Genomic DNA, 13,055 nt, shown 5'->3' with positions numbered 1-13,055 from the left:
TGCTGCTCCTAGACGTTTCCACTTCACAATAACAGCACTTACAGTCGACCGGGGCAGCTCTAGCAGGGCAGAAATTTGACGAACTGACTTGTTGGGAAGGTGGCATCCTATGACAGTGCCACATTGAAAGTAACAGCTCTTCAGTAAGGCCATTCTACTACCAATGTTTGTCTATGGAGATTGCATGGCTGTGTGCTCGATTTTATACACCTGTCAGCAACGGCTGTGGCTGAAATTGCCAAATCCACTAATTTGAAGGGGTGTCCACATACTTTTGTGTATATATAGTGTAAATCCGGGTCTCCTCCTTCAGAAACCGACAGACCAGAAGGCGACCACTGACCACGCAGCAGCCCTATTGGAAAATAATTTCAGTAACCCCGCCCCCAAGAAGGAGACCACCGTGCTATTGGCTGACGAGGTAAGGCCGCCTTTTAATCACGAATGCACTCTGTCTTGACTCTTTAAGGATAGGAGAATGTATTTTTACTTTGGTTGTAACCATCGTTTACCCCAACTGGGAGATGCAAATGATAGATGTCAAGACAGAGGATTGTGTTCATTCTATAATTGTCTCAGTATTTCTACTCTACATATTTCGTGGACACATTGCAGTAGAATTACACATCATTGACTTGAATGGGGGATGCTTGTTCTAATCATTCCATTTCTGTGACTGACCCTGTGTTCCACTCCTTAGCTGGACTTGCTTTTGGACCAGGAAGCAGAACATCATGTACAAGCTGTTTGATTGGCCAAAGGGGCGCCACGCCCGCCTGGTGGTGCGGACCAATCGCCAACACCATGGACCTCCCAGAGAGGATAATGATCAACAGGGTGACCAGCATACTGGGAAGGACTGTCTCTTTCACCACCATATGAGGGCGCTGTTCTACTGGTGTGTCCAGGCTTGCAATCACCTCTACTTTCATTACAGATGCATTTGTACTTACTAAGGAGCTTACTAATGATGTTTTTGTATTGCTTATGAAATGTAATTTTGTATTCTTGCATCTCTAATAGTGTGTGGATGAAAGTGTTTGTGTGTTTAACTGCATCTTACGGTGTTTAGAACTGTGTGTGTGTGTGTCCAGGGCCTGACCAGGATGTCGTTCTAGCTGTACAGCTGCAGCAGATCATCACGTCCAGACTGAACAAGGTCAAGGCCTTTGAGGAGGAGGCTCTGCACCCCGTCTCCAAAAAGGTATTCTATTATCCAGCCCAAGGGGTGCACAACTCAGATCCTTGCGTTCCAGTCCTTCTGTTTTTTTTTCTTCTTCCTGCCTCTTAATTGATACATTAATGCCATCGATTGGAACCATGGATTGGAAAGGTCTGCCAGTGATACTGTGAAGTGTTCTGTTTGGCGGTACCTATCTGTGAGTGGTGTTTCTGTCTCTGACCGCTGTCCCTCTCCTGTCCACCAGGTGGCAGCGTTATCAGGAGACATCTGGCGATGTCTGGACACAGAGATCTGCGAGCACTCAGCCTCACACCTGTCCTCCACAGGATTGGTGGGCATGAGTCATGTGATGGAGGCCCTGGATGAGATGTCCTCCTCCTCTTACATCAAAGCCAACAGGTAAGAGACACCCCATTGGCCCACAGAGCTGTCAATCTGTTCCCATTGGCCCAGAGAGCTGTCAATCTATGTGAAATCTATGTGTGTTACGTGTGCATTGGTGTAGGAGAAGCTCTTCCTGAGGGCGGTCATCGCTGAATTCAGGCGGCTGGGACTGGAGGTGGCCACCTTCCAACAGGTATAGACCCTACTGAGGTCAACATTGACTTACTTCAGCTCTTGCTCAACACACATCTTTCCTTCTTTTACCTGCATTGTGGATCTCCCCCTAGGTGTTAGTGCAGCACCAAGCGTTGTGTCGTGTGGAGGGCCTGCAGCCCATAAGTGTGTCCGAGGGTCTGGCCGTGTGTCAGCGCCTGAGGGCGTGTCGTCTGCTGCTGCTGGAGGCCAGCCGTCTAGACGTACTACAGCAGGTCAGACTCGACGTCAGCCAGAACGACGTGCTCTACGCACTCAATGCCGACAGAGAGACCACCAGGGGTCCAGGCAGGGGTCCACCCTGTGTTTCCTGACAAGGTTGGTCCTAACATAAGGATTTGTTTTCTCAGTTCAGGAGAGCTGCCGTATCACCAGGTTTCAGTTGCAGTGAAGGGTTAAACTGTAATTATCTCGGTTCCTGAGCCAGATTGGGAAAGGAAACTGGCTCCATCAGGACTATCTCTGTCCGTTCAATTGATCGATGTACTGTTTTGTGAGAACCAAGATCCCTCTCTCACACTGAAACTCTTCAGGTCCACCATTGGACCACATAGTCCCATGCCTGCCCTTGACCACAGCCAAAACTACTGTACCACTCAGGACTGGGAACATGAATCCCACAGACACCTCTGGCTGTGTCCTCTTTTAGAGGCTCACAGTTTGGTTTGATGGTGTCTTCTGAGAGGCAGAGTATTTTTTTTTTTAGGACAAGGATCCTCTGTTTTTAATATTATTTTACAAATGCTTTTCAGTGTTGTCATTGTTGCAAGCACCATTGGAAGCATTTGAAAGGGAAACTGCATCGTACTTGAACATTTTATTATGGAATTCTGCCAAGCACAAAATAAATCATGACTTCTATTAAATTGATTTTATGTATGTTTACTGAAAATTGCCCTTGTTACAAACTTTTGAAAGGATATTTAAATCTGGTTTTAACTCATTGTGTTGATGGGAGCGCTACAGTTCCCCATCAGTTAGCCATTTGACTTTCCTCTTTTATCCTTATTCAAACATTTTAATGTTGCTCTTGTTGGTTTTATGATTTTCTGTATTATTTTTTGAATATTGTATCTACAAATATAATAAAGATATTTAACAATACTTGTAGGTCTACCTTTCCATTCTTCATGTACTCATGAATACATTACCTGCACAGGTATTGCTTTCCAGAGATGGCTAGAATGAAGCAAGCATAGTTTACATCTACATTTTTACATTTTAGTAGACGCTCTTATCCAGAGTGACTTACAGGAGCAATTAGGGTTAAGTGCCTTGCTCAATGGCACATCGACAGATTTTTCACCTAGTCGGCTCGGGGATTAGAACTAGCGACCTTTCGGTTACTGGCACAACGCTCTTAACCACTAAGCTACCTGCCGCCCCTTTGCAGAGTGAAAAGATTATGATAGACATATACTGTACAGCCAGGCATAAGACAAGCAAAATATATATATTTATAGTATGTCGAAGGAAAATATCAAAGTCCCTCTTGGTTCATCCAATCCCCCCCAAAAAATCTATAATTGTTGCACCTTTTTACAATGTACATAATGCTACAAGTTTTTATTTATTTGTTATTTAACTAGGCAAGTCAGTTAAGAACAAATTCTTATTTACAATGACGGCCTACACCGGACAACGCTGGGCCGATTGGCTGTCCCATAGGGCGGCGCACAATCACGGCCGGTTGTGATACAGCCTGGAATTGAACCAGGGGGTCTGTAGTGACGCCTCAAGCAATGAGATGCAGTGCCTTAGACCGCTGCGCCACTCGGGAGCCCAAGTTTATGACATATTCAATGACCTGTTTTAGTGGTGATGTAATGGATATTGTGTCGATGTTTTGTAACTGTCCATTCTGAAGACCATTTTATATCCACAAGCACACTTGAGCTGTGTCTTACATGTTCCTAGACAAATTAAGATATTTCATCCAGCATTGTGCAACGTTGAATATCCTAAATACATCCTTGTTTTGAGAATAGCACTTTTTATATTTAAAGCCTCCCCCTTGTGTTTTGTACTTGGTTTCTTTTATTTTTCCCATGTCTTTCTCATGCGTTTGTGTGCCCTTGTTGGCACTCTGGCACAGCACAATCAGGCATTTGTGTTGGGTGAGCTTGTGCCATCCAGGTTGGCATAGGTCCTGCTGCTTTGGGGGGTGCCCTGCTGCCCTGGACAGTCCAGTCTCTTTATGGGCTGCTCGGCCAGCAGTAGGTAGGAGCGGTTGAGGATGTCTGTTATACTAGAGGATGATGGGAAGCTGGAGGACCTAGTGAAGGAGCAGTGACACCTCTCCTGGAGCACCTCCTCTCCCCCCACCCCCAGGCTCTGAGACTCCGCCCCCACCTCCCCATCGTACACGTACTCGTTCCCTCGGAGACGGGGGATGACGTCATCCGTGGTCAGGGTCACGTAGTCCGGACTGACCTCCAGGAACAGGATAGGATGGCTCTCCTCCCCGCCTGAGGTGTCTTGTTCTGGGGAGAGTAGTAAGGAGGACTCCCTGGGAAGCATCCCTCTGCCTGGAGCCTGCCTCTCAGACATGATCTCCACAACACAGGCTGGGGTCTCCTCTGAACACTGCTTGATGTTGAAGGGAGGGTCCTATGGAAGTAACACAGGAGCATACAGACACACTCAGATCCAATGGTTTCCAATATCTGCACACAATGATAAACTAAATATGTTATATATTGAACACATTTCATTGTTAACTTGACCCTTTCAATTGATCTAGTTCCGTTAATCCACTGTGTACTGTAATTAATTACGTTTTGTCCATTGATATCTGTCAGGAAGCCGTGCAGTACTTTGTCAAGGTTTGGGACTGGTGGCCACAGATACTGTTTGAGCTTACTGGTGGAAGAAGATAAACATTTTCAGTACACATGTCCATGTATAGGGTGATAAGAATAAGTTGATGGTAAAACAGATTTTATTATGAAGCAAAATGAAAAAGCATCTTACGTGAGATACCTGGAGAACATGGAGATGAAGACGACTGAGACAATGAGCATCATGAGAGGGATGCAGGGGATGAGGGCACCTGTTGAGTTACATGAAAGAATTCTAGAAGAGCTTGAGAAGGAGAATATCTCCAGAAGTTAAACATAATCAATGATTGTTTTACTGTACCTAAGTCTGAGGGCGTGTCCACAGTGAGTCTGGGTGACCAGTCGCTCCAGTAGCCAGCGTAGACTAACCCGTTGGGTCTGGCTCTGACCTGGATGTAGTACTGAACTCCCGTCTGAATGTCCAGACAGGAACTGGTCTCTGGGCCCTGCAGGGTCACCAGCTGGAGAGAGAGGACAACACACAATTGCACCCAGTTATTGGTGGGTGATTGGTATGTGTACTGCAAAATACAAAGTCATGACGAAACGTAGTTCTCTGTTTACATGCGATAAGGACAGAGCCAGGGTTCTACCACACAACAGAATGAAGTAAACAGAAGAAGATCATTTAGTTAATTCTGTACCTTCCAGACAGTCTCCTCTCGAGGCTGGTAGCAGAGCTGGTACATCAGGTGGACAGACAGGGCCAATAGAGGGATGTCCCATTTCAGACGCAGCCTGCCCCCCTCCCACTGTCCCCTCAGCCTCCCCGGAGGGGCTGTTTGAACTGACCGCAGCATAGGGAGAGGAGAGAGAGACATAACATGAGTTTTGCAGAGATGATTAGTGTATGCCCAGCAATACAGATTGTACTGTCTGTTACAGACGTCTGTCAATATCTTACTGCATTGTCAGCAATACAGTAAGATGCATGCTAGACTCGATTTTGTACTAAATGGCAATGTAGTATACCGGTAGACGATAGTCTCCTTTTTTAATGAAGGGAGGCTTTCACAGCTGCCAAATGGTATTTTATCAGTGTGACTCACTGCTGTTGTTGAGTCTGAAAGGCTCAGTGTAGAAGGTCCGCCTGGAAGTAGCAGGACCAGCGCTGAGTTTGACCCGTATCTCACTGGACTCTGCTCCATGGAAACTGCAATGGTAGGAGGTGTTCTCATTCTGCGTACACTCTCTCCAGCCCTCACTTTCACTGCAGAGAATATACAACAAGAGGTTAGGGGGGCAGGTAGCTTAGTGGTTAAGAGTGCTGTACCAGTAACCGAAAGGTCGCTGGTTCTAATCCCTGAGCCGACTAGGTGAAACATCTGCCGATGTGCCCTTGAGCAAGGCACTTAACCCTAATTGCTCCTGTAAGTCGCTCTGGATAAGAGCGTCTGCTAAATGACTTAAATGTTAAATAGCCTCTGATCAGGTATTTTGACTGTAAAACTACATTTAGATTACTTTGAGGAGGGTTTTGCAAGAACCTCATTGGAGTAATTTCTTAATTTGGTAATACCTGGGTCCCAGCGTGTAGTATATGGTGTAGGTATCATCTCTGTAGGCCTGCCCATTCCATTGGCAGGTGATGTTTTGCAGGTCAGAAGTGTGGCACAACAATGAGATATCAGCTGGAGAAAAAATTATAGTAAAACTCCATCACTTAACTCAGTAATGTAAAGTGACCATATTCAGTTCCTCTATTCACATTTACAACAATACTACCACAGACCTGCACTCTGGGGAACCATGGCAGTTTTGGGGACCGACCAGTCGCTCCAATGACCGCTGGTCTCTTTCTCGCTGTAGCCAATGGGTTTGACCCTCAGCTGGACGCTGACCACCTCCCCTGGCGCTAGAGAGACCAGGCTGTGGATGGGGGACCTCACTGGCTTTATCTGGGGACAGGGAGGGTACAGAAATCATAGGCGTTCTACACCAGCAGCACAGTGAATGGGGTTTGGGTGACGATTTTTTACCAAACAATTCATCTACAGTGAGGAAAAAAACTATTTGATCCCCTGCTGATTTTGTACGTTTGCCCACTGACAAAGAAATGATCAGTCTATAATTTTAATGGTAGGTTTATTTGAACAGTGAGAGACAGAATAACAACAAAATAATCCAGAAAAACGCATGTCAAAAATGTTATAAATTGATTTGCATTTTAATGAGGGAAATAAGTATTTGACCCCCTCTCAATCAGAAAGATTTCTGGCTCCCAGGTGTCTTTTATACTGTGCTTGAAAATTAGCAAGCTTGTTGCAACCTGGATAGCTACTTGTAAACAATAGCTGGAACGACCGAGCGAACAGACGCGAACTGGCTGAGTCAATTCAGTGGCTAGCTTTGCACTTGGCTAGCTAATAGTAGCTGCTAGGGGTAAGTCATAACCTACACTTGTGTTTTGTTTTTTACATATTGATAACCCGAGTCGCTCAAGGAATTCGGGACGTGGGTGACTAGCTAACGTTAGTTTGGCTCTCTCTGTGTGTTCGTGCCGTGTGTTATGACGAGGTGCCCGGACGTTTTTCACGGAATAATACTGCACCTAGTTAGCTAGCTGAATAAACTAGGTTAGTCTATTCCTAGAAAACATTGAACCGCTGTAGTTTACAACAATTATAGTTTCTGAGGTGGAAGTTGGGAGAGTTATATTTGGGAGTTGTGGCTCTCTCCTTTCCCAGATGTTTAGTTCATTTTATTCCGATCTCCTCTGCATTATTGTAGCCATCTGCTGCAGCCTGTCAACTATGCCTCTGCCTATCCCTGTTCTCTCCTCTCCGCACAGGCTACACAAACGCCTCACACCGCGTGGCTGCTGCCTCTCTAACCTGGTGGTCCCTGCACGCACGACCCATGTGGAGTTCCAGGTCTCAGGCAGCCTCTGGAACTGCCGTTCTGCTGCCAACAAGGCAGACTTCATCCCAGCCTATGCTACCCTCCAGTCCCTCGACTTCTTGGCGCTGACGGAAACATGGATTACCACTGAAAACACTGCTACTCCTGCTGCTCTCTCCTCGTCTGACCATGTGTTCTCGCATACCCCGAGAGCATCTGGTCAGCGGGGTGGTGGCACAGGAATCCTCATCTCTCCCAAGTGGACATTCTCAATTTTTCCCCTGACCCATCTGTCTATCTCCTCATTTGAATTCCATGCTGTCACAGTCACTAGCCCATTTAAGCTTAATATCCTTGTCATCTATCGCCCTCCAGGTTCCCTTGGAGAGTTCATCAATGAGCTTGACGCCTTGATAAGTTCCTTTCCTGAGGATGGCTCACCCCTCACAGTTCTGGGGGATTTCAACCTCCCTACGTCTACATTTGACTCATTTCTCTCTGCCTCCTTCTTTCCACTCCTCTCCTCTTTTGACCTCACCCTCTCACCATCCCCCCTACTCACAAGGCAGGCAATACGCTTGACCTCATCTTTACTAGATGCTGTTCTTCTACTAATCTCACTGCAACTCCCCTCCAAGTCTCCGACCACTACTTTGTATCCTTTTCTCTCTCCCTCTCCTCCAACACTACTCACTCTGCCCCTACACAGATGGTAATGCGCCGTCGCAACCTTCGCTCTCTCTCTCCCGCTACTCTCTCCTCTTCCATCCTATCATCTCTTCCCTCTGCTCAATCCTTCTCCCTCCAATCTCCTGATTCTGCCTCCTCAACCCTCCTCTCCTCCCTTTCTGCATCCTTTGACTCTCTATGTCCCCTATCCCCCCGGCCGGCTCGGTCCTCCCCTCCAGCTTCGTGGCTTGATGACTCATTGCGAGCTCACAGAACAGAGCTCCGGGCAGCTGAGCGGAAATGGAAGAAAACTAGACTCCCTGCAGACCTGGCATCTTTTCACTCCCTCCTCTCTACATTTTCTTCATCTGTTTCTGCTGCTAAGGCCACTTTCTACCACTCTAAATTCCAAGCATCCGCCTCTAACCCTAGGAAGCTCTTTGCCACATTCTCCTCCCTGCTGAATCCCCCCCCCCCACTCCTCCCTCTCTGTGGATGACTTCGTCAACCATTTTGAAAAGAAGGTTGACGACATCCGATCCTCGTTTGTTAAGTCAAATGACACTGCTGGTCCTGCTCACACTGCCCTACCCTATGCTTTGACTTCTTTCTCCCCTCTCTCTCCAGATAAAATCTTGTGACTTGTGATGGCAGGCCGCCCAACAACCTGCCCGCTTGACCCTATCCCCTCCTCTCTTCTCCAGACCATCTCCGGTGACCTTCTCCCTTACCTCACCTCGCTGATCAACTCATCCTTGACCGCTGGCTATGTCCCGTCCGTCTTCAAGAGAGCGAGAGTTGCACCCCTTCTCAAAAAACCAACACTCGATCCCTCTGATGTCAACAACTACAGACCAGTATCCCTTCTTTCTTTTCTCTCCAAAACTATTGAGCGTGCCGTCTTTAGCCAACTCTCTTGCTATCTCTCTCAGAATGACCTTCTTGATCCAAACCAGTCAGGTTTCAAGACTGGTCATTCAACTGAGACTGCTCTTCTCTGTGTCACAGAGGCTCTCCGCACTGCTAAAGCTAACTCTCTCTCCTCTGCTCTTGTCCTTCTAGACCTGTCTGCTGCCTTTGATACTGTGAACCATCAGATCCTCCTCTCCACCCTCTCCGAGCTGGGCATCTCCGGCGCGGCTCACTCTTGGATTGCGTCCTACCTGACCGGTCGCTCCTACCAAGTGGCGTGGCGAGAATCTGTCTCCGCACCACGTGCTCTCACCACTGGTGTCCCCCAGGGCTCAGTTCTAGGCCCTCTCCTATTCTCGCTATACACCAAGTCACTTGGCTCTGTCATATCCTCACATGGCCTCTCCTATCATTGCTACGCTGACGACACACAACTAATCTTCTCCTTTCCCCCTTCTGATAACCAGGTGGCGAATCGCATCTCTGCATGTCTGGCAGACATATCAGTATGGATGACGGATCACCACCTCAAGCTGAACCTCGGCAAGACGGAGCTGCTCTTCCTCCCGGGGAAGGACTGCCCGTTCCATGATCTCGCCATCACGGTTGACAACTCCGTTGTGTCCTCCTCCCAGAGTGCGAAGAGCCTTGGCGTGACCCTGGACAATACCCTCTCGTTCTCCGCTAACATCAAGGCGGTGACCCGATCCTGTAGGTTCATGCTCTACAACATTCGGAGAGTACGACCCTGCCTTACACAGGAAGCGGCACAAGTCCTAATCCAGGCACTTGTCATCTCCCGTCTGGATTACTGCAACTCGCTGTTGGCTGGGCTCCCTGCCTGTGCCATTAAACCCCTACAACTCATCCAGAATGCCGCAGCCCGTCTGGTGTTCAACCTTCCCAAGTTCTCTCACGTCACCCCGCTCCTCCGCACACTCCACTGGCTTCCAGTTGAAGCTTGCATCTGCTACAAGACCATGGTGTTTGCCTACGGAGCTGTGAGGGGAACGGCACCTCCGTACCTTCAGGCTCTGGTCAGTCCCTACACCCAAACGAGGGCACTGCGTTCATCCACCTCTGGCCTGCTGGCTCCCCTACCTCTGCGGAAGCATAGTTCCCGCTCAGCCCAGTCAAAACTGTTCGCTGCTCTGGCACCCCAATGGTGGAACAAGCTCCCTCACGACGCCAGGACAGCGGAGTCACTCACCACCTTCCGGAGACATTTGAAACCCCACCTCTTTAAGGAATACCTGGGATAGGATAAAGTAATCCTTCTACCCCCCCCCCCCCCCCCCCCCCCAAAAAAAATAATAATAATAATGACAATGACCCAAAACACACGGCCAAGGCAACAAAGGAGTGGCTCAAGAAGAAGCACATTAAGGTCCTGGAGTGGCCTAGCCAGTCTCCAGACCTTAATCCCATAGAAAATCTGTGGAGGGAGCTGAAGGTTCGAGTTGCCAAATGTCAGCCTCGAAACCTTAATGACTTGGAGAAGATCTGCAAAGAGGAGTGGAACAAAATCCCTCCTGAGATGTGTGCAAACCTGGTGGCCAACTACAAGAAACGTCTGACCTCTGTGATTGCCAACAAGGGTTTTGCCACCAAGTACTAAGTCATGTTTTGCAGAGGGGTCAAATACTTATTTCCCTCATTAAAATGCAAATCAATTTATAACATTTTTGACATGCGTTTTTCTGGATTTTGTTGTTGTTATTCTGTCTCTCACTGTTCAAATAAACCTACCATTAAAATTATAGACTGATCATGTCTTTGTCAGTGGGCAAACGTACAAAATCAGCAGAGGATCAAATACTTTTTTCCCTCACTGTATCTTTTTCCCCTTGCAGCTAATCTGACTGGTTGAATTGGTGTTGATTTTGTGTGTTTCTGAGTTTCAGTAGGCCTACCAGTTCCGTTCTTTCCCTCAGGCTCTGGGAGGAGTATCGTATCCCATACTGCATGTTGTTCTCCCACTCTCTGGGTGTGTGCCACGCCACCTGGAACTGCCCAGTCTGCCCTGTTGGGTGAAGGGATACATTCACAGGGGGATCCAGGAGAACTGAGGAGAGGCGGAGGAGAAAGAAGAAAGAATGAAGCAGAGAGGATATGCCATTACTGGAAAGAAAGAACTTTAGATTTCAAACTACTAAAATCCTCTCTCTCTCTCTCTCTCTCTCTCTCTCTCTCTCTCTCTCTCTCTCTCTCTCTCTCTCTCTCTCTCTCTCTCTCTCTCTCTCTCTCTCTCTCTCTCTCTCACCCTGGTCCTCGACGCTGACAGTGCGTGCATAGAGTGTGTAGTTGGAGCTGCTCTCCAACACTCTGATGTGTGTGAAGATGAACAGGAAGACATCAGAGGGAGGGAAGGAGCAGACATGGAGGACTGCCCCCCTCTCCTCCGTCCTCTGGAGGGTAAGATTACACCTCTTCTCCTCCCCACTGAACAGACAGAGAGAATATGACTGGCATCAGTGACTGGCAGAATGGAGTGTATGTCAGGTCCACTTCAACTGTAATACATGTTAGTGTATTTCATTTCTTTCTGAAAATATTGTTGTTTTGTAAATGACCAGAATACACTGAACATACTCATCATTACTATAGAAGAAGTCATAAGAGTTGTTGCCTGGTGTCTCCCAGAAACAGGTGAAGTCATACTGTGTCCTGGTAAAACACTTTGGATCTGCATCATCCGCCAACAGTAGAACATCTGTTAGGGAGTGTAGTAGATACCGATAGGATGGGTTTCATGAAATATACTGTGGCATAAAAATAATGCATATAATGTATTTATTATCTTATTATAACACTTTAACATAGAATAGGAAAATACTACTCAAAAACTATATTTCGGTATTTGTTTAATTCAAAATACAAAAAGTGTCACAGTATGATACCACAAAAAAACGCATCATACTGTGACAATCTCTGTATTTTGAACGTTTTATATCTTGAAAACTTGATTGCTGACATGCAACACGTTTTGGGACAACAGTGGACTAATACAACAAATACCGAAATATAGTTTTTGAGTAAAACTTTTCTTTAATCTACTGATGCACTTGTTTGTGAACATGTCATATCAGTGCTTAACAGAAAAATTGAAATAAATCCTCAGCAGAGAACAACAGGGAAGTTAAGCTGTGAGAGTCCTCTGTAGCTCTCTGTGGTCCTCTGTAGCTCAGCTGGTAGAGCACGGCGCTTGTAACGCCAAGGTAGTGGGTTCGATCCCCGGGACCACCCATACACAAAAATGTATGCACGCATGACTGTAAGTCGCTTTGGATAAAAGCGTCTGCTAAATGGCATATTATTTATTTATATATTATGAGAGGATCAACATTATTGCCTTGATTTGTGTAGCTCTGACAGTGACACTATTTCAGATATTATACATACTGGTGGACAGTTTACTATTGCAATTGATTTGTTGTGTAAGATAAAACAGGTGCTCCAATGTCATACCTTTCTTTGACAGGTGAGGGACAGCCCCAGCCCTGGTCCCCTGCCCCAGAACATCCACCCAGCATGCTGTGGTCCAAAGCCAGACGCAGAGTATCCTCCAGGTGAGATGGAGATCCATGACATATACATCCACAGGTATGTCTAACCTATCCGATCACTATCCATTAACCTCTCTGTCTGAGAGTGTCAGGGTGTTGTGTGTCAACATAGTGTTGTGGTCTGGGGGGTAGTAATGAGGGGAGGCCCTATCTGACAGTTCCTCATGCTACAGGAAGTGTGTGTTGTGTGGATTGAGCCAGTCAGGCAACCAGATGGGGGTGAAAGAGAGAGGGTGGCCTCTGACACACATTGTAAACATTATAGCTACTCTAAGCTCTCTCACCAAAAATCTAAGATCAAATGGAAATCTTTGAACATGTCATCCTTTATTCAGAGTGCAGTAAAAGTCAGTTACAGTGGGGAGAACAAGTATTTGATACACTGCCGATTTTGCAGGTTTTCCTACTTACAAAGCATGTAGAGGTCTGTAATTTTTATCATAAGTA

General features: G+C 46.8%; 1 protein-coding gene and 1 pseudogene across 2 annotated transcripts; one reads left to right on the top strand and one right to left on the bottom strand.

Annotated features, from left to right (window-relative positions):
• Window positions 1-734: 734 nt before the first annotated feature.
• LOC311149162 (origin recognition complex subunit 1-like) lies at window positions 735-2,884 on the top strand (the record flags this gene model as incomplete). The annotated part of the gene is made up of 5 exons (XM_084186247.1): window positions 735-837; window positions 1,095-1,204; window positions 1,428-1,582; window positions 1,689-1,760; window positions 1,855-2,884. The coding sequence occupies 4 exons, from the start codon at window positions 735-737 to the stop codon at window positions 1,702-1,704; spliced, it is 384 nt and encodes a 127-aa protein (XP_084042373.1). The 3' UTR covers window positions 1,705-1,760; window positions 1,855-2,884.
• A 554-nt stretch (window positions 2,885-3,438) lies between these two features.
• On the bottom strand, window positions 3,439-12,686 carry LOC311148453 (thrombopoietin receptor-like; annotated as a pseudogene). Its single transcript, XR_014615665.1, has 12 exons — window positions 12,511-12,686; window positions 11,635-11,755; window positions 11,306-11,520; window positions 10,956-11,107; window positions 6,353-6,518; window positions 6,140-6,251; window positions 5,670-5,830; window positions 5,265-5,407; window positions 4,922-5,081; window positions 4,754-4,832; window positions 4,558-4,642; window positions 3,439-4,390 (listed from the first exon to the last, which is right to left on the bottom strand). The product of XR_014615665.1 is annotated as a thrombopoietin receptor-like (transcript).
• Between the last annotated feature and the right edge of the window lie 369 nt (window positions 12,687-13,055).

This window comes from Coregonus lavaretus, assembly GCF_964263955.1.
Source record: "Coregonus lavaretus genome assembly, chromosome: 21".
Taxonomy (NCBI): Eukaryota; Metazoa; Chordata; class Actinopteri; order Salmoniformes; family Salmonidae; genus Coregonus; species Coregonus lavaretus.
Note: the sequence above shows the minus strand (reverse complement) of the source record. Positions and strands in the feature narration are given on the sequence as shown.